The 21,630-nt window shown below is 39.0% G+C and overlaps 1 protein-coding gene across 5 annotated transcripts in view; it reads left to right on the forward strand.

Annotated features, from left to right (window-relative positions):
• Nucleotides 1-7,860: 7,860 nt before the first annotated feature.
• The window catches only part of HACE1 (HECT domain and ankyrin repeat containing E3 ubiquitin protein ligase 1), a 47,221-nt gene continuing 33,451 nt past the window's right edge, over nt 7,861-21,630 (forward strand). For 3 of the 5 annotated variants that reach the window (XM_039728911.1, XM_039728921.1, XM_039728930.1), the window contains exons 1-8: nt 7,861-8,044; nt 12,770-12,824; nt 13,930-14,019; nt 15,850-15,954; nt 17,363-17,438; nt 17,745-17,876; nt 18,742-18,824; nt 21,149-21,245. In XM_039728911.1, the coding sequence (XP_039584845.1) occupies nt 7,969-8,044; nt 12,770-12,824; nt 13,930-14,019; nt 15,850-15,954; nt 17,363-17,438; nt 17,745-17,876; nt 18,742-18,824; nt 21,149-21,245 (714 nt within the window). In that variant the 5' untranslated portion in view covers nt 7,861-7,968. Of the gene's footprint in view, nt 8,045-9,160; nt 9,285-12,769; nt 12,825-13,929; nt 14,088-15,849; nt 15,955-17,362; nt 17,439-17,744; nt 17,877-18,741; nt 18,825-21,148; nt 21,246-21,630 lie in introns of those variants that run through there. The other 2 variants (XM_039728934.1, XM_039728945.1) reach the window with 2 other exon arrangements.

Here is a 21,630-nt window from a genome sequence, read left to right on the forward strand (position 1 = left end):
CCTGTCAGCTGGCAGAATCAAAGCAGCTGTGGTGCTTTCAGGGCCCTCTCTGAGCAATTTTCCCTCCTTGATGAAATTTCTTCATCTTAAAATGAAAAAAAAAACAAATCAGTGAAAGTATATACAATTCATACTTTCCTAGAACATGGTTTACAATGTTACCTAGGGCACTATGTTTGTCCATTAAAATAATATACTAAAATGACAAAGAAATCCCATCAAGTGATTATAAAGCCAGCATCTTTTTACATAGGTTCATATTACTCAAAAATAAGACAAGGAATATAAATAATGGACCTTATTTTTTGAGTTTCTTATCATTATTATAATAATTTTTATTAGGATAATAAATATAAAATATTGCGTTATTATTAATAATTAATGCAGCCTCTACTAGTATTGCTTTGGCATCTGTAGGACAGGAAATGAGGATCAGAAATCAAATCCCAAATCAGCCAAGTTCACATTTCTTTTGACAGTAGAAATAAATATAGAGATAATCCATATTATTGTTATTGACTTTTAACCCTATTGACAAAAGTTGGATTACACTGATTGTTTTTAAGATAGATATGCAAATTAAAAATTGATTTCCAGTACAAATAACACATAAAAGTGAAACAGTTTAAAGCTACATTTTCTTACCCTCAATAGTAATGATAACAAGGTGAAATGTAAATTTTGGAATAAAAAATATCTCTGGAAAAACAAGGATTCATGGGTACATGTATAAAGCTTATCTATCCAATGATGAAAAATGTTGCTTGAAGTTTCACTGTGGTAGCATTTTATGTGGCCAGATACAGTAAAACACAGCTGCATGAATTAGTGTGTAGGACAGACATGCATCTGTGGCAGCACTGGAATTCTCAGAGATATGTATAGATCCTGTGTCATTGTTTTCATTGGGATTATGCACACTTCTCTGACTGCAGTGCCTCGATCTAATTTCCTCAATCCCAAAGAGTATACATCCAGCAATAAGATCATTTATGGGATCACTGAATGGATCACAGGGCTGGAACACCTCTCCTATGAAAATAGACAGATAGTTGGGGCTCTTTGTCCTGGAGAAGAGAAGGCTCAAGGGAGATCTTCTGTGGCCTTGCAGCACGTAAAGGGGGCTTGCAAGAAGGCTGGAGAGAGACTTATCACAAGGGCATGTAGTGGTAGGACAAGGGGGAATGGCTTTAAGCTGAAAGAGGGCAAGTTTAGAATAGATATGGGAAAAAATTCTCTACTGTGAGGGTGGTGTGGCACTGGAACAAGCTGTCCAGAGAAACTGTGGATGTCCTATCCTTGGAGGTGTTCCAGAGCAGGCTGGATGGGGCTCTAGGAACCTTGGTTTAGTGGAAGGTGTCCCTGTCCATGGCAGGGTGCTGGAGCTAGATGACCTTTATGGTCCCATCTAATCCAAATCACACTTTGATTCTGTGAAGACAAGCCCCCTCAAGAGCAGAGGGAAAGCACCATGCACATGTTGTATGTGATTCTTTGATGGTAACATAGGGAAGTGAAAGGTAGTTGAAGATCTCTGTGAATTAAGTTGGTCTCCACTACAATTCTGCAAAGGTCCTCAGTTATATAGCTTCATCTTCATTGCAGGCAAGTCCCAGCACTGTATATGTGGGCAGTTTTCAGCCTCAGTCTGCTGGCATGTCCAGAAGAAGCTGACTCAGCCCACAAGGAGCACATGGCTGTTGGGAAAAATGGCTCCAAGCCACACTCCAAAGATGTGCTGACTCCTAACCCTGCAATGCAGTAGAGAAGAAAATCTCTGCTGGCAGAGCTGCTTCCAGGAAGAGCTCAGATTGCATTTTTAGTTCACTGATAGGGAATGCAATCACGGCAAATGGAATTGCAGCAGGAAGAACATTGGCTCATGCCTATCTATTTTGGGTATGCCTTAAAAGTATTGTACTCTTTTCAGATTTTTAGCTGATTCCTTGATGAAACATGGACTACCATGCTATCTTGGTTTGTATCAGAAACTGGGCAGTGACCATACCCTTGTACGGAAAAATGGTGAGGCTGCACCTTGAATCCTGTGTTCATTTTCAGGCCCCTCACTACAAGAAGGACATTGAGGTACTGGAGGAAGTCCAGAGAGTGGCAACAAAGCAGGTTAAGTGTCTGGACACAGTCTTATAAGGAATGGCTTAGGGACCCGGGTTGTTTAGCCTGGGGAAAAGGAGGCTTGGGGGGACCTTATTCTTTCTGCAATTACCTGAAAGGAGTAGGTCAGGCGGGGGCTGGTCTTATCTCCCAAGTAACAAGAGACAGGATAAGACCAAACAGATTCAAGCTGAATCAGAGGAGGTTTAGATGGGATATTAGGAGAAATTTCTTAATCAAAAGGGTTGTCAATCACCGGAACAGGCTGCCCAGGGAAGTGGTTGAGTCACCATCCCTGGAGGTATTTAAAAGTTGGGCAGTACTGGTACTCAGGGACATGGTTTAGTGATGGACATAGCAGTGCTGGGTTAATGGTTGGACTCAATGATCCTAGAGTTCTTTGCAGGTAAAACAAAAAATTATGCTCTTTTATCTATTTCTACGTATTTACTGATATTTTTCCGTTCTGCAGAGATTCAGTATTTTTTCAAAGCAGTCCTGTCTCATAGTTTTCTTGTAAATTAATAGGGCCTGTTGAACTGAATCCAAGTAGAAACCCTTTTATTATTTTTTTTTTTTTGTAAAAGGAGACAACAATCTATAGATGAAATTCACCTTCCCACATATTGAATTTGTTCCTGTAGTTTGGTGTTCTGTGATGACAAAAGGTACAGTTTAGGACTTGAGCTCAGTACTGTCCAGAGAAGGCTCTTTGTGAATAACTAGCAATCTGAAGACAGAAAAAACCTGAGATCCAAAGTTTACTAAGTCTTTATGCCACAAATTTATCTTGGCATTTAAACATGGAAAAATCAGTATCAATTCCTCACTTCTATGCTGTAGGCTAACTAGCATAAAGTTCTTCTAATTTTGAATGTCTTCGTGAAGAATGTACAGAGGAAAAAACAGAGTGAAAGAGATGACTGTTTTTAGTTTTACATAGTACTGCATTCCACTTCTGACAACAATCTGTATTCCTCCCAATCCTGAAAAAAAAAATTCTTATCGCTGAAGAAAAGTTTTCTTGTAGAAAAAAAAAGAGCCATGAGCACCAGAGTTTTAACTGTAAAGGATGGTATTATCTTTTTTGAAAAGAAACAGTCTCCCTCTCATCCTCCCTGAGACATCTCACAGCAATGAAATTACACTACATAGCAAGGACAGTGTTTCTTCCACAGTGTTGATAATTGGTTTGATTTCATTCACTGTGAAAGACAAGTTTGACCAATTGTTTGTAGGCAGTTAACATGACATTTTCAGATATGTAAGTGCAAGGGACAGATATATTGAGGTCTGCTTATTTCAGTATTGAAGGGAACTCTGCTGACTGCATTCAATGAGCAAATGACTTAAACTTTAGGTAGTAACTTGGGAATCTTAATCTTTCCTTGAGATGTCAATTTTTCCTTGACATAAAAAAATTAATAAAATTTGTAAGTATTGCTGTACCTGTCATAGTATAAACAAATTAAACTAATTTCACTCTTTTCAGCTAATTTTACTCACTTAAAAGTTCTCCATTTACGACTTAGTCTTACTACAGGTGTCTTACAAACATCTCCAAAAGTGTCCACTTCTAGTGCAATGCCCTTTTCTAAACTAGACAGAATTAATTACCATGCAGAGGTGCCTAGTTCTTCACAGCAGTCAGTATAGGCATGGACAGCTGCAATACCACTGGAAAAGCAAACTGTTCAAGTAGAAATTTCCTGGAACATACTAAAAGCTCATAGAGTCAAGCTGAAACTTTTTTGGAATGATGAAGTCTACTACAAAGTAGTCTACAAAAAAGAGAAACCTTAGCCATATATGCAGCCCTCAAACCAACTAGGTGGATCTGGAATTAGATCATCCTCTGAAAAGGATATTGAATGTTGTGACCATTGACACTGACCACTGAGATTATGTCACCCCTACCTGGATTGCTTTCTGGCCTCCACTGGATTTTCCTTTCCTGAAGTTTTACACAGTCACCAATTAAAGCAGTTATTGAACATTGTAGACTTCTTCATGCTGTAGTGGAAAGAATAAGGCTACAAAGCTGCAAATGCCCATCCATATGTCCTAGCTGTTTGGGAATGTCTTGGCATATATAATGAGTTTGTGCAAGAAAACCTGAAATAGGGTCAAAAATGGAGGGACAGAAGGCAGGGATGTTTGGAGTGATGGTGTTTATCTTCCCAAGTCATCACTACACTTGGTAGAGCCCAGTTTCCCTTGGCATGGCTGAACACCTACCTGCCCACGGGAAGCGGAGAACAAATTCCTTGTTCTGCTTTGATTGTGTGTGCAGGTTTTGTTTTACCTTTTAAATTGTCTTTGTCTCAACCCATGAGTTTCTCATTTTTACCCTTCCAATTCTCTTCCCCATCCCACCGGGAGGGAGTAAATGAGTGACTGGGAGGGGCTGAGCTGCTGGCTGTGGCTAAACCACAAAGACCCCTGGAGATAGAGAGTAGAAGAACCTGTATTTAGGTCAAGGAAGACCTTGTGTTTAAGGTTGGGAGACTGTGCAGATTATTGTTAAGGAAATGAGTCAGTATGTATGCTCATTCCCTTCTTTTCTGACCAGTTTGTGACCGTATGGAAGATAATAACCAACAAGATTTTATCCACTCTCTGTCCCAAGAAGAACTAAGAAGAATTTAAACCACAATGAGATGAAGCAAGGCTGGCTAAGTAAGAGTAAGAACTTGAATTATCTCTTCACTGTCCACTAATAGCATTTCCTCCCTGATTACAGATCACAGTAAAACATTCTATATTTAAAACAAAAATTTACTAAGGATTATATACTGTTGTATCAATCCTTTAACTTTTGAGGATGCATCCTGAATACACTTTGTGTTTAGCACTGCATTAGAAGCTAAATACATACAAAATTATAATATTTTGTGACTGTTTGCATACTCCTAATGTTTTTGTTTCAGCCCATTATTTTGGTGCTTTTAAAAGACGCCACCAAATATGTTTTGTGGCAGTGTTGCACTGAAAGGATATTACTGTACTTAGAGAGAGTTCCAAAAGGTATTAATTTGGAAAAAAGGATACATTCTCCAGTTTCCTCACTTTCCTCTTCTTTGGTTTCTATGAACAGTTCATACATATTGTAGTCCTAATATTAGGCGTGTCTTGAATCATTCTCACAGAAAAGGAAATGGACCTCAAGTGGTCACTTAATTAATCCTCCACACAAGTGAGAACATTTAGAAATTGGAATTGACTCTAATCTCAGCCCCATGAAACTTGTAATAAAAGGAAATAGTTCTCTAAGGCCCTGTGCAGAGAGGAGCCTGTGCTGCAGCAGATTTGCTGGCGGGAGTTGTGACCCTGTGGGGACACTCACTGGAGCAGCCTGCTCCTGAAGGCCTGCACTCCATGGAAGTGACTCATGCTGGAGCAGTTTATGAAGAACTGCAGCCTGTGGAAGGAATGTATGTTGGAGAAGTTTGTGGAGGATTGACTTCTATGGGAACGACTCCACACTGGAGATGTCCTCCCTCTGGGGAAGAAGGAACAGCATAGAAAGTGTGTGTTGAATTTATCACAGCCCTCATTTCCTGTCCCCCCTATGCTGCTTGTGGGGAGAAGGTGGAGAATTTAGGAATGAAGTTGAGGAAGAAGGGAGTTATGGGGGGAGGAAGGTGTTTTTTAAAATTTAGTTTTTGTTTCTCATTAACCTACTCTGATTTGATTGGTAATAAATTAAATTATTTTTTTTCCCCAGGTCATATCTTCATGACATTCATTATTTTTCCACTTCTACTTTGTTCTGTACAGTGTTTTTTTCCAGATAGCAGAGTCCAAGTCAGTTCTCACTTACATGGAGTCCAATTTACAGGGCCTTTTGCAATAGAACAAGGGGTCATGGTTTTAAATTGAAGGAGGGTTGATTTAGATTAGATATAATAAAAATGATTTTTACAATGAGAATAGTGAAATGCTGGAACAGGTTGCCCAGAGAGGTGGATGCCACAGACCTGCAAGCGTGTAAAGTCAGATTGGACAGTGCTTTGATCTAGTTGAAGATGTTCATTGCAGAGAGGTTGGAATGGGTGACCTTTAAAAGTCTATTCCAATTTAAACTATCCCATGATTCTTGATTGTTCTTGTTGTCCTTTCTGAACCTCTTTCAAATCTTAGATAGCTTTTCTTCATTTTTCCCAGTCAGAGTCATTGGAGCATTTTACAGAATGAAACAATGAAAGCATTACACAGAACCAGATCTCTGCAGATCCCTGTGGAGACCCATACACCTTCTTGCATTTGGAAGCTGACCATGAATAAAATCTTGTTGGGGTATGTTTTCTTTAAATTCAATTTTTACATAATTTTTTCATTCTCACTTTACAGCATTGTTACGTAGCCCATGCTCCTCTGGTTTGCCAAGATTGCATCAACACCTGAGGCATCATTAAAGCCAAAATACCCAACACCGAATTCTCCTTCACGCTTGACAACATGTATTATTGTTCTAGAGGAAGAAATGAGTTGACAGGCTCACACCTGTAGTTGTTTCCTTGCCCATTTCAAGTGTGTATAGTTTTTGTGCTGTCACTAGAAGGGCAGTGAAGGGTCTGGAGCACAAGTCCTGTGAGGAGCAGCTGATGGAGCTGGGATTGTTTAGCCTGGAGAAAAGGAGGCTCAGGTCTGATCTTATCGCCTGAAAGGAGGGCATAGCCAGGTGGGGTTGGTCTCTTCTCCCAGGCAGCCAGCGACAGGACAAGAGGAGATAGTGTTAAGCTTCACCAGGGGACGTTTAGGCTGGACATTAGGAAAAAGTTTCTCACAAAAAGGATGATGAGGGACTGGAATGGGCTGCCCAAGGAGGTGGTGGAATCACCATCCCTGGAGGTGTTTAAAAAAAGACTGGATGTGGCACTTGGTGCCACGGTCTAGTTGACGTGGTGGTGCTCAGTCTGGACGCGATGATTTCAGAGGTCTTTTCCAACCTGATCGGTTCTGTGATTCTGTCCCGCTTAGGCGCGTTTGCAGCCCCATTCCCTTCCGTGCTGCCGGGGAAATGAGCCCGCACGGGCAGGATTACCTGACAGGGGCGGCTTCAAAAGGCATCACATTTTTACTTTTATTTGTAACAAGCAGACGTTTAAACACCCATTTTCCACGAGATTCGAAAATTCACCGCCCACACCCCTTTCCTTCCTTGGCGAAAAGCAAACTGAGGGAGTTCGCCGCCGCCCCAGCTCCGCCCCGCGCATGCGCGCAGCACGCCGGGGTGGCGGCGGCCTGGGCGGCCTGGGCGCCGCCAGCGCCGCGATGGGCTGAGTGAGGGCGGCGGCGGCGGCCGGGGGTGTCCGCGGCTCCGGGCTGCGCGCTCCGAGGATGGAGAGAGCCATGGAGCAGCTCAACCGGCTGACCGTGTCGCACTTGGTGTCACGGTCTAGATGACATGGTGGTGCTCAGTCACAGGCTGGACTCGATGATTTCAGAGGTCTTTTCCTCCCATCGGTTCTGTGATTCTGTCCCGCTTAGGCGCGTTTGCAGCCCCATTCCCTTCCGTGCTGCCGGGGAAATGAGCCCGCACGGGCAGGATTACCTGACAGGGGCGGCTTCAAAAGGCATCACATTTTTACTTTTATTTGTAACAAGCAGACGTTTAAACACCCATTTTCCACGAGATTCGAAAATTCACCGCCCACACCCCTTTCCTTCCTTGGCGAAAAGCAAACTGAGGGAGTTCGCCGCCGCCCCAGCTCCGCCCCGCGCATGCGCGCAGCACGCCGGGGTGGCGGCGGCCTGGGCGGCCTGGGCGCCGCCAGCGCCGCGATGGGCTGAGTGAGGGCGGCGGCGGCGGCCGGGGGTGTCCGCGGCTCCGGGCTGCGCGCTCCGAGGATGGAGAGAGCCATGGAGCAGCTCAACCGGCTGACCAGGTCCCTGCGCCGCGCCCGCACCGTGGAGCTGCCGGACGGTAGGAGCGGGGCCCTGACATAGCGGTGGGTCCAGGCGGCCTCCGCGGCCGGGCCGGCGGGGATGCGTTGAGGCGGCTGGGAGATGGGAACGGGCTTCCTCTCTCCGCCTCTGACAGGCTCTGCTTGTTTGTGGTGCTGACAGCAACAGCGGCGTCCCCTTCCTTCCCCCGCTGCCTCTCCGGGATCCCTGCCGGCTGCTGCGCCCGGAGCCCGGCAGAGCGGGGCCGGGGTGCCGGACACCCGCCGTATTCCCTTCTGAATCCTTCCTTCGCCAGGTGCCTCGTCGATGGCAGAGTAGTGATGAAAAGTGAAAATTGGTTTTTTCTTTTTTCTTTCTTTTTTTTTTTTGTTTGTTTTTTGGTGGTGCTGAATTGAAAAGGTATTGTAAGTCACTGTCACGCGTCACAGCCGATTTTTTTTTTTGGCTCTAAATCACTTCACATGGGTGCTGGTCCCCTATATCAGGATGGGTTTGAAAAAAGAGCTTCAGGCTCTTACGGCAAGTGGTTTGGTGTTCCAGCCAGGTCCAGTTTTTGGGAGGACTAACTGGAAAACTCTTGGATATGCAAAATTCCTCTTCTTGTGAGTCATGTGCTGTCGCTGTGCTTTCTTCAGTGTTTACTTTTATGGATGAGTCTTTGGCTGCCGATCTGCCAGCTTTCATCTCCAGTGGTGGAGGACAGGGAGTAATATTCTGTTTTCTCTGTGCATTCCCTGTTTGGACTTCCTGGTGTCCTCCTGAACTGTGCTACTACAGCCTTCACTTATTGTCACCTGTCACAGTTCCAGTGCCTTGCAGTGCAGTTGCTTGTAAATTTTACTTGACAGGCAAGTTTCAGGCAGATTTTGCTGCTGCTTGTAAGCCTTTGAATGGCAGCAGTGAAAATTGATGTAATACTATTAACTTAAGCTTAGACTTAGAGAAATAATGGAGTAGAACCAGTTGAACTAATTGAAGATGCTAATGTGAATAACACTTTGCACAACCTGTGTCAGTTAGAGCTGCTTTAAATTTACTTCAGTATTAATGCAGGCAAATTGATTCTGAATTTCATCTGTTTTCCTCACATCTTGGGCATTTTTATCCTATACTTCATAGGTAGTTGTGTCTATGGAATGGCAGTGCAAGTGCAAGCCTTGAGACCTTTGGAACAAGAACTTCCATCATCCTGTAGTGCAAGTGCAAGCACTGAGACCTTTGGAACAAGTGCTTCTATCATCCTCTAGTGCAGAAGGAGTGTGAGTTCTATGCATTCCTTAGGAATTGCATGAAACAAATCAGTGGGACTGATATAAGGAGATAAATGGGCTTAACACATTGAGGTCTCAAACTGCATTGCATGAAGGTCTCTGTTCAATGGCCATCCAACTTTGGGTCTGCCTTAGCTCGTTAGGTATCTTCTTTCTTGACCTTGGTGTTCCTTAGGTTCATGCAGGTCTGCCCAAGCTCTTCTTGAGAAGCAGGTTTGGCTTGTAGTGTGTTGTTCCAAACATGTACTGACAGGATCAGCTTGGAATATTCCACACTGCTCTGGGATAATGTGTAGTTTGGTGGCTTGTTGTGTGCTGTGTCTGGTCTCTTGAATTATGACTCCCCCCTCTTTACCCCCACTGTATTTGAGTAACTTTAATTTGACATTCAGTTTGAAAGATACATAGTTTACCCCTCCATCCTTAAAGTGAGAGTCATGGTTCTCTCACAGGAAATTATGCTGAAGAAGGCAATAAATCCCAATAAATAGAAGCATTAAACTTCCATTGCGTGTGCCATAGCCACTGGGGTATTATGTGCACAGTGCTGACACTTCTTTAAGATTGTGATCTCTGCCAACTTCACAACACTATCTCTGAGGAAATAAAGTAGTCAGTGTATCTTGCCAAGGAAGGATTCTAGATGATGAATTTCGAGTGTTTTTTCCTTAAAGCAAGTCTTAATACCTGAGTCCAGTGCCAGTGAATACCCTGAGCTTGCAAGTAGAACTTTTTTTTTAAATCACTCTCCCAAAGTATCCTTCAGCTGTTGTTTTCTGGACACTTGAGAGCTTGACACAAATTTCTGGATGCTACTCTTAAGGTTCAGTGCCTGAAACCTAGGTCTTGCAGCCCAAAGCTGGGACACTATATTTGGTGTGCCTTTTTTTTGTCTTTATATAATCAAGATTTGGAAAGCAAGAAAATAAGTCTGGTGAGTCCATGAGGTGTATAATGCTTTTTCTCTACCTGCTGTCATGTAGTTTGTGTCAGCTGGAGTTCTTTTTTATGACTAGAGAAAATAATCACCAAAAATAAGCATAAAAGCTCCTTAGTCCCACACCCTCTTAATTAATTACAGAAAAACTCTGGGAAAATCTGCATGTGCTCCACAGCATAATTTCTGCTAATAGAATAGCAAAAGGCTTCGTTTTGTAACTGTGCCATAAATGCCTGTTATGGCCCAGCCTCACTTGTATTTAACTTGACATTTTCTAGATCACTGCACTTGCAATATAGTTAAATATAGTTAGAATCAATATTAAGCATTTCAGTTAAGTGTGTTGATATATTTAAAAGTTTTTTTCACCTTTTTTTGGTGTCTTGTATAGGGCCTGATTGTGGAAATATCTAAGGATGCAATGTTTAAATTTAGTTGATGTTCTTAAGTTTGGCTTTTTTGTTTTATTGGGAAAGCTTTATCTTCCTGTCCAGAGCTTTTTGAAACAGAGCTTGAGAATATTTTTTTTTTAGTTTATTTTATACTGGCAGCTAATCATGGATAGATTTTGAAAAAGTGTTCAAATATTTTTCACAGTTGATATTTATTTAGCATGTATTTAATTTTGTTTCAGGATTCTTTCTCTCTGTATCCCCTCTCTCCCAGCTTTTTCTTCCTCCAACAGTCAAATTCTAGGGATGTGTGTTGGAAATGGAGTATCTGATGCTCACAGAACTCTGCCATAAGGAACAATTTGTAGAGAGTTCAGACTTTAGAGCTTGGTGATGGCTGGTGACTCTCTGCAATGTTTAATCATAATTTGGTGTTTTGGGAGGCTTGTGTCTCTTGCACCCTGTGTTTGCTATGACCAATGTTAATTTTTAAAATATTCACAGTTGATATTTATTTAGCATGTATTTAATTTTGTTTCAGGATTCTTTCTCTGTGTATCCCCTCCCTCCCAGTTCTTTCTTCCCCCAACAGTCAAATTCTAGGGGAAATGTGTTGGAGATGGAGTATCTGATGCTCACAGAACTCTGCCATAAGGAACAATTTGTAGAGAGTTCAGACTTTAGAGCTTGGTGATGGCTGGTGACTCTCTGCAATGTTTAATCATAATTTGGTGTTTTGGGAGGCTTGTGTCTCTTGCACCCTGTGTTTGCTATGACCAATGTTAATTTTTAAAATATTTGTTTTAAAATTTTTATAGCTGATGAAATGTGATTTGAATTTGACTTATCCCTGTCCAGCGTTCAAAGGCAATAATAGATTGTTAGAAAGAAGCATTGTTGCTTTCTTTTGTTAGCTAGGGACACACAACTTCAAACAGCTGATAGCAGCAGTAATCTTGGAGCACTGTAGAACAGTAACAACAACAAACAGCATAGCTACAGCATGATAACTTCTTGGATTCCACTTCATAGTTCTGAAGAATCTTTATTTAGTATGCACTAAATGTCACCTTGCCTACCTAGTGAAGTAGTGAATGTTAGAGGCATGGTATGTAGAAGACATGAGATGCTGTGCTTGTTTTTAGTTCTTCCTGTTCTGGTTGCTTTGTAATTTTGGATCAATGAAGGTGATGAGGAAAAACTTTAAAATAAATTTTTTTTGAGAACAGTCCTGTATTTCTATATCCTCAAACCATATTCCTGGGTTCTCAGAAAGCATAGCCCTTCTGTCATAAGCTGGTATCTACATGAACAATCTGTGGGGATTGTACTCTCAAAAATAGGTAGCTTATTGAAAGGAAAATTATAATTAATTTTCCATAATTTTCTTTAATAAAAGAAAAAAAATTAATGCACATTAGTAATATTTATAATTGTTATATGTTAAAATATTTTAAGTTTTGTCAAATTAATCTTCTAAAAAGAGTATTTTACTTCAGGAAGTCTGTAAGTGACCAAACAGGCACACTACACCCATGCAGTAGTGATGACACAGTCTGTGTGCTGAATGTCAGTGTGTTCCCACCACTGACATGAATCTTTGTGTTCTGGCTTTTTTTGACTGCCTTAGAGTGTGAAATATGAAACTGATTAGAGATTAAAAAGTAAAATGAAACTTATTGCACCCAGGTATTCAAGTATAGAGACAAAATTGAGTGGTTATGAAGTAATTTTAAAAAGTCACTACTACAAAATTATAGTCTCAGGACTATGGAAGTCACCTTGGAAGACAGGAAACTTCCTTCTTTTTAAAATTAAATAGTTAAATGGGGTTTTTTTGAGTTTTTAATGAACATCTCTTAAGAAGTTTGATTTAATTAACAGAATTGTCAATTTAAAGAAATTGACTTTGTATAAGAAAAATGCCACCTTGAGATTTCATGTATTGCAATTCAGTGAATTCTCTTTTATCTAAGTGTGGTGGCTTTTTCTTTATAATGAAACTTTGTGTGTGTAGAATCTGTGTAAAAAAATTATCTATTTCAAGTGGACACTTGAAAATGTAAATAAATGTTGCTAGATACATTTATTTTCCATAAAAGATACCTTTATGGTAACAAAGTAATTACATTTCTTCCCAGATAATGAAACTGCTGTCTATACACTGATGCCGATGGTTATGGCTGACCAGCACAGGTGAGAGCTTCTTTAAATTTACCTTTTTTTATTTTTTTAATAAGGTCTGAAAAACCCAGCCTGTTTGCTGAATTCATAGCTCCTAAAGCTCCTCAAGACTCTCAGAAGTTTACTGCTGAATTGCTGAGTTGTGTTCTTCTAATTTAATCACTGACGGTGTGCATCCCAGCACACCTTTACCTGTTTTGATTTATGTCATATCCCAGAACTGGGATTTGTTCTGTTGAAGCACATAGGAAAATTTGTCCTAGGATGAGAACAAAAGTATTGTTTTGTAGCTGTCTCTTAGTTCTGACTATTTATGTATTTATGGATGACATGGAAGCTCTTAGTCTCATTAGACTTCTCAGAAAGACATGGAATAAGAGTTGGACAATAAGATTGAGGCTTCTGGAATTCCTCAGATATATTCCTTAATTTTACTTACTGAGTTGTCCTCAAAGTGTTTGGAACCTGGAGGCTGTATAATGCCAGCTGAGTGGTGCTTCCTTGACATGAATTTTGTAGGGAAGGAGACTGAAAGAGAAGGCTGCTTTTCCAGCCAGGATAAACATTTGTTCTGCTATATAGTACTTTGAGATCACATGCAAGAGTTTTAAATTATGTGATCAGCCCATTACTGGAAGTGGAAAGGTCCTATTTAAATGTTTTATCCTGATCTTGTATCCTTCTACTTCATCATCATGATTTCACATACCAGTCTTCCCTCTGAACTTTGCCTATGTTTGGAAAAACTGTTGGATATGTGGTTGGGGTGATTGTGATAAGGGGGAAAATGGAAATCTATATTTTGTTTAAACCAAAGCTGTTGAAGTGCTTGTTTTTTGTATTTCTAAATAAGTGATTTGGTTGTTTGGTTTAATTCTTACTAGTTTGCATTTGGAACAATTTCCCAGTGTCACAGTTCATTTTTTATGTACAGTAAGAAATGGAAAAGTATTGTTAATCAGCAAAAAACCCTGTGTGATCTCTTAGTAATTAGTTGGAGGGAAAAGAAATAGTGATTAAGTAAGAAATAAAGTACTCGTGTGCAGTTTAGAGTATAAACTTTGCTTGGATACTGTGAGCTATTTTTAAAACTAAAAAATTATTTTTCTGTTTGCAGGTCTGTCTCAGAGCTGCTGTCAAATTCAAAATTTGATGTGAATTATGCCTTTGGACGTGTGAAGAGAAGTTTGCTTCATATTGCAGCAAAGTAAGACTTACTTGAGTCCAGTCCAGAAGTTAACAATGAAAATATTGCCACAAATCTAAGGCACCAATGTAAGCTGGAAAACTCTGTAGTGTCAGTTAACATTTTGTTTTCACACTTTTTGTATCTTGTTTGTTCTTCCTAGTAATGTGCCTGCCTCACAAAGAGGACAGATTTTACACATGGTATCAAATGGCTTTCCAAATTCCAGTGCAGGAAGTCTGGCTAGATACTTTTTTACCATTCTGTGAAATCTCAAATCTTTTAAAAAAATGCAGCCATGATGTGCGTCCTGTATAGCTGGGTTACTCTTGCCTTTGTAGAGGTAGAGAACTCTGATTTGCAGGTGCTGATTGTTTTTGAGGTATTCTAAAACAGTGGGAAGCTTTTGGATATTTGTTGGGAAGCAGCTGTTCCAAAGTGCTTCATATGAACATAACTGAAGGGAATATAACTCAGGAGCTCGCTTCTAATAAGTTTTCTAACCTAGATAGAGGGCTTCATTGCAAATTTTGATCTACTTTATTTATTGTTTGTGTAGCTCTTCAATGGGGATGACTCTATTTTATATGTAACTCTGCCAAGAAACAGACAGGTTACCATCATATACATAGAAATTAACCAGATAGTTTTTGACATGACCTTTCAGGAAACTAAACTTTAAACTGATGAATTAATGCTCTGTAATTATCTGCCCTTTTAAATATCTTGAAAGTTCTTACATTTAAACAGTTAAAAAAGTGCAAAAAAAAAAAAGTAATAGTAGTAGTATTGCATATATACAGCAGTATTTGGTCACGATAAAGGTGGAAATTCCAGCTTCTTAAACAGACTATTAGAAATAGCTGTTTCCCAACTATTTAATCAGAGAATTACACAGCGCGTATATAAAATTTACTTAAGGAAGTACTTACAAAAATGCAAGTAAATTTTTAGCATACACTTTAGAAGTATATTTGAAAATACACTGTGCTTTCTGATTCTAAAGATCCAAGAAGTTGTGATACATTTAGTTTCTGGATTGTCTTTTATCTTGAATTAGTTACTGGGTCGCAAAGGGGTCATCAAGCTGCTGGTTTTGCAACATATTGTTAGCCTTCATTTTCTTTGGGTTATTGTGTAGCAGTTCTGATGTTGGAAAGATTTGTAAAAATGGATTAGCTGGTCACAACAGATACAAAAGTATTCTGTTTATCTTTTCAACAGCTCATCCTCCTAAAAGAGTTCAGGAGCAAGATAAATATATAATGCAGAGTTTCTGTCCTCTTAGTGACATTGGTTGTCATGAAGAGCTGCTATATTATGTAAAGAGTTCAGCTCTTTATTAGAGGTTCATAATTGATAGCAGACACATATTTGTACTAGCAAATAAATATTTGTACAAGTTTTAGAATTTTCCTGATATTCAAACTTCTAAACATAACTTCTAGACACAGAAGCTTGACAAACCCCAAAATCTTTCATGAAAAATTCAGTCCTGTTAATAGATTAGGGATGAGGGAGGTGAGAGGAAATTGAAAGCAAAACTTTTAAAACAGTTTATAGTTTAAAGAATTAACAGTCCTAAAGACTCAGTGTTGTGTTTTAAAGTAATTAAAATCACAGGGAAGGCTGGCATCTATTCATTGCTACCAGTTATATTTGGTCACTTCTTGCTGCATTAAGTGACTTTCCTTTAGCTTTGTGTAGCCTGAACTATGAGGGTGTAAAACAATTTTATGTAAAGGTGTTCTAGTGAGTATGATCTGTACATGATACTGCTTTTGTCTTTATGCCAATACCGATTTGTAAATATCCTTGTAACAGTTTTCCCCTTTCTTATTTTCTTCTTAGTTGTGGATCAGTTGAATGCCTTGTTCTATTATTAAAAAAAGGAGCAAATCCAAACTATCAGGACATCTCAGGATGTACTCCTCTCCATTTAGCAGCAAGGAATGGGTAAGCTTTTAAAATCCTTAAACTCTTAAAATTTTTTTGCATAATACACTTGAGTTGGCATGTTCTGTAATATTTTTGCATAGTTAAAAAAACGCCTTTGGTTTTCACTTTTGAAAATTGAGAACATGGAGGTTAAAATCCTTGCTTTGAGTATTCATAGAATAATATTTTATAAATAGTAAGTCATGTCTGAAATACCAATCCAGTAGCAGTCATTTTAGTGTTTTCCGTTAATTGGAGGCATAATGATTCTTACAACAGTAATTGAACGAGGGATACATTCACTTTCCAGTTAGCTGAGTAAGAAAAGGTTTTGGAGGGGATCAGAGACTTCTGATTTTTCTGAGATAGTGTCTCTAAGAAATTTTTTATGCAAGAAAAGGAATACAAAGTTGGTCTGCACAATGTTAGGAGAGAGGCAGAGAAAGAGCTCCAAACCAGCGAGCAAGTACCTTTTTAAGATCCTACTTCTGGAATTGTAGTATGTGAAAACATGCAGCTGTGAAGGTAATGTTGTCTTTTTTCTTTTTAGGACATGTGCGTGATACAATAACTGAATTGTATCACAGCTGGTACTCAGGTGAGGTGGATATGTGTAGTATGTAAAAGCATGCAGCTGTGAAGGTAATGTTGTTTTTTTTCTTTTTAGGACATGTGTGTGATACAATAACTGAATTGTATCACAGCTGGTACTCAGGTGAGGTGGTGGTAGTGTTTAGTGGCTTCTGGTTTGTGTGAGGTCTATTTGTAGGAGAGGAAAGAAGCAGGCAAGTGGTGTATGATGAAATGCAGAAATACACTCAGGAAACAGTTATGTGGAAATGAGGTATAAGAAAGGTGTGAAAGGTACCAAGCAAAAAGGAAAACCAAAATAAATTTGTAAAGGTAAAGCACTTAGAGCATTAAAAGTGTTAAAAAACCAAACAAAACATGAATTAGGAAAAAATACCTCTACTTTTATTAAGAAAGTACTTGTACTTAACAAAGATTTGCATAGTTTTACAATGACCGTCTCATTAAGTAATGATTTAGTGGTGTACTATAAACATGTCCACTGACATGTACAGGCAGTGGTGAACTTCATGGACTTCTATTAGCTGAACTCTGCCTTTTTGTCTTGAAAGGGTGGTTCATGCAGAGCTGAAACTGTTAGAGTAGTGGTTAAGTGCTTTTGCACTTTCCACAAAAACAGCTTTGATTTTAGCCCTATGTTGCTGTTTGCTACCCTTGCACTGTCTGTGAAGATCACTTCTCTCTTTCACATGCTCAGTACTGTACTCCTGATAAATTGGAACCACCTGTTACGCTTAAAACAATGATAAATTAGAGTTAGTGGAGCTCTAAGAAGATATTTAGTCTTGTAAGTGATTTTTCCTGACTGAATTTTAATGTATTCTTTTGCTTACAGCCAGAAAAAATGCATGAGCAAGCTGCTGGAATACAGTGCAGATGTCAACATTTGTAATAATGAAGGCTTGACTGCAGTAAGTGCTATTAATTATCACGATGTTCATAAAATGAATGAAGAATTTGGAGATTCTTGGTTTTTAAGCTTTTGCTGTCTTGCATGTAAAACCAAACTGCTGTGTGTCCGTTGCCATCAAGAATCACAAGATGTGATCAAAATACCTAAGCATATGATTGTATTGTTCAAAGCTTCTTTTAATATTATGCAAAGCTTCTCTTTTGAAGGCGTTGACAATAATACAGCCAGGTTTAAAATCATTTTTATGGGATATATATATATATTATTGCTAAAAGAAACACATCAATCATAATTTTGTGCTTAGATTCATTGGTTGGCTGTCAATGGACGAACAGAATTGCTTCATGATCTCGTTCAGCACGTCAGTAATGTAGATGTTGAAGATGCCATGGGACAGACAGCCCTTCATGTAGCTTGTCAAAATGGACACAAGACAGTAAGTTTCTAAACTGTATGAACACAATTGATTTGTGAAGAACTTGGTAATGCCTCAAAGTTGTTGCATTTTTTTAATGAACTTCAGAGTAGTAATGCACATGGTAATGGCTACAAGTGTGAAGAATGCTGTTGTGTGTCTTAGTATTGAGTGCATGCACTTCCATGGGAGCAACTTATTTATTCTTGTGGAGCTGATTGATCTCAGTGCCTATGGGAGTTGAGATGACTTACTGTATACTGTTCAGCTCTTCTGTAGTGCTATTATTGGCTTGTTAATATCAAGTTTTTATGTAATGTTAAATGTTTGAAAATGTTTTTGCCTTATTTTTCAGAATATGTTTAATTTATAATTGTGCAAGCTATTATGTGATTTTGAAATCTGAAATATTAATTCACTGTGAATGAAAAATGAAAACAGAGTTGAGTCAGTTACAATTTAACTCTAGAAATAAACAAGTTCAAATAAACTCTTTCATTATTGATCTGTATGAATAATTTTTTTGCCTGGACTTGTGTCAGGGCTGACTATTTATATTCAGAGTATTAGTCTGGATGCTTTACTTGAGCTGCATTAGAGCCCTATAGAGTTATACAGATTGCCACCAGAACTATTTACTGCTAAAAAGAAGAAACTAGTTCTACCTAGATCCTTCCTGTTGTCCTTGTCAGTGCTGGATTTTGGAAAGCAAAATTCTGAAAAACTGTTACCTATAAATGTAGCAAATTTATATGACTGAAATGTAACAAAAGTTGTTTGACAGTCTGCTCAGTGTTTTCGTATTTTACACGTGCACTAAATATTTCTAAGCCAGTAGGGTTTTCCACTGCTCTTTTTCTGAGGATGGTGTTTTGTTCTCTTGCAGACAGTGCAGTGCTTGCTGGACAGCGGTGCAGACATAAACAGGCCAAACGTTTCTGGGGCAACTCCACTTTATTTTGCTTGCAGGTTATATACTTTTAACTTTTGAATACCGGCCTAAAAGTGAAATTTTTTTTTCCCCCTTTTGCCATAACTGATTAGAAATTACAAAATATAGGAAATATAAAAGCTGACTGGTCTTTAATCATGTCTCAGTTTTGAGTGTAGTTTAGTGTCTTATCTAAATACTTAGGTTATTACTGCAGGCTTATGTACCTCTTTCTAACAGGCATGTTAAACACATACCTGTACATGTTCTAGCATGAGTCATAAATTGATGACTGGTGAACCCTTTTCTGAAAAAATGAATTCTGCCAGATTAGATTATTCTTAGCATGCTAAAACCAGAGCCTTTTATAAGGTAAGTTTGGCTATTCCTTAATGTACAGTATGGTATTACAGTATACATGAAATGTGCTTATAGGTGTCAAAGTTACAATATTGAATTAAAATTACATTGTTGCTTTGATCAATTATGTTTTCTTCATAGTTATATTTCAAAATTAATCACATATGATAAATGATCTTTTGTTTTAATTAGGGCATTAGTTTGTTAAAACATTTACGATTTGTTAAAACATTTACAATTTTTGCAACCCCTGTGCTTTGATTACAGGTTAAATAGTTCACATAAGATTAACTGTTTCTATAAGCAAAAGGAGAAATGGACTGACTGCTGGTCTGCTAAGAGTTACAATCTGGGAGCTGTGGTCTCTGGAGTGTAGACTTGTGTATGTTGACTTGTGGCTGTTAAGAAGAAGGGAGGTGGAGGATAAATAGCTGCTAGCCTTGGTCCTTGATTTAGGGACTGGTATTGGTACACACTTTAAAAGAAGTAAGCAGCTTGTCTTGGCGTGGAAGTTTTTCACAAGAAGGGAATGTGGCAAGCATAGGAGTCATATTCTTTAGAAATTACCAACTGGGGCATCTGGCAGAGTAGAATGAACAGGGTGTGTACTACAGCAAACCTGGAAAGAAGGGTTGTAAGTTCCTGATGACAGGGAGGGCAGGATGTGGTAGCAGTGGCAGGTGGTAGCTGCAGGAAGGGTATCAGTATTCAAAGTCTGAGTTCGGAGCACCTGTTTTGTCAATGTGTTGGGTTGTGCACTTAGTCTAGAGAATTACAGTGAAGATGCTGCAAGTAGGCCATTAGTCTGAGCTGTTTTCTAACCTTTAATGTTTGTTTGCACTGGGACAAAGTCTGGGACATTAGATTAACCTATTGGCTTCCTGGGCTGGAAGGACAGGACTGAGGAGAACTCATCTGTGAGTTATTGAGAGATCAGTGAAGCTACCTCTTGCCCCTCAGCTGTTAGTTATCACTTTACCTGTGCCCTTTCTGAACTGACAGGCTGCACCTATCAGGCTGAGGATGCAGGCAGCCTCTTGTGTATTCCAGGATGCCAAATACTCATATCCATTGGTGTAAAGGGTGTACTGCAAACTAGCTTGAGGAATAAAACATCACTGAAAAAGCTTGCATCTGTAACCTTAATTGCTATGTCTTTTTTGTCAGTCTTTCATTTCAGCCTTTAGATGCTTCTCTATGTTTGGCAGTATATGCACTTAATGCTGGTGAAGGCAATATTGCAGTAATTGTTCCATGTGGTTTTAACGAAGTAAACCTCTGATCACTGGTACTCAGTTTCTCATTTTTTTCAGGAGAAAGGATTTGGGAAAGTGTTAAGACGTGTAAATAGTTGTTTTTTCTATTTTCTAGGCAATGCTGGCATGTTGGGAAATTTTAACTTGGGGGGAACAAAAGGTCCTGTACTACCTATAAGCAGATTGGTGAATAGACTTTGAATGCAAAAGTAAAACTCATCCCTTCTAGAGGCTATGCTAATTCCTTAGTGAATAGACTTTGAATGCAAAAGTAAAACTCACCCCTTCTAGAGGCTATGCAAGACATTTATGTATGGAAATTAGAGCCATTTGAGTGATGTAGTTATCTCTTGTACAAAAAAAAATTATTGATAAAAATATCTTGCTAATATTTTATTGATGGTTAAAGCACTATTAGATTGTTTTTTCCCCAAATATGGTAGAAGTGAGCAAAGAACTTGGCAAAGATAGCTTCCTCTGTGAAGTAAATTAGGATGTAAATTGAGAAAGAGCTCTCTTTTTGCAGGAAATGCAGCTCATAAATATTTGAGGCGAGGCTAAGATGAATCATTTCTGAACGATGAGAGTGACTCTGACTTCATAAATAGCCTGAATTTTGCACTGCTCTTTTGCAGTAACTATTTTCTTCTAGCCTGTGTTGGTTTTATTTGTTAGATGCAGTAAAGACAGATTTATGATTCAGATAATAAATGCTGTATTAACTGTCATTCTTCTCTTTTAAATAGCCATGGTCAGAGAGACACTGCACAAATTCTTTTGATGAGAGGAGCCAAATATTTACCAGACAAGAACGGTGTTACTCCACTGGATCTCTGTGTACAGGTATTAAGTTAGCAACACTTTTTCTGTGAATTTCTGTGACTTACTACAGTGTCACCTGATCATTATTACCTTTTTTTATTCTTAAGGCCTTTGAAAGATGGTAGTCCTTTGGCAAAACAAGTGCAAAATGTAGTTTTTTAATAATGAAATTGATCCTACTAGCAGGTTCATAATTTCTACCCTTTATATAAGTCAGATGCAAGAATTCTGAGAAAGAACTCCATTTGACTAGACAGTTTTGGAATCCTTGGTATAATGGTAGAACATAATTTAGGTGCTTACCTGTTAACAAGTAAGAAGTAAAGGCATGCAGAAAGGAGTGATTTTTTAAAAAATCTCAAATAACAGATTTTCTTTTCTCTTCAGGAGATGTTGCTATTAAAAA

The sequence above is a fragment of the Passer montanus genome, unplaced genomic scaffold (genome assembly GCF_014805655.1).
Source record: "Passer montanus isolate IOZ18808 unplaced genomic scaffold, ASM1480565v1 scaffold11, whole genome shotgun sequence".
Taxonomy (NCBI): Eukaryota; Metazoa; Chordata; class Aves; order Passeriformes; family Passeridae; genus Passer; species Passer montanus.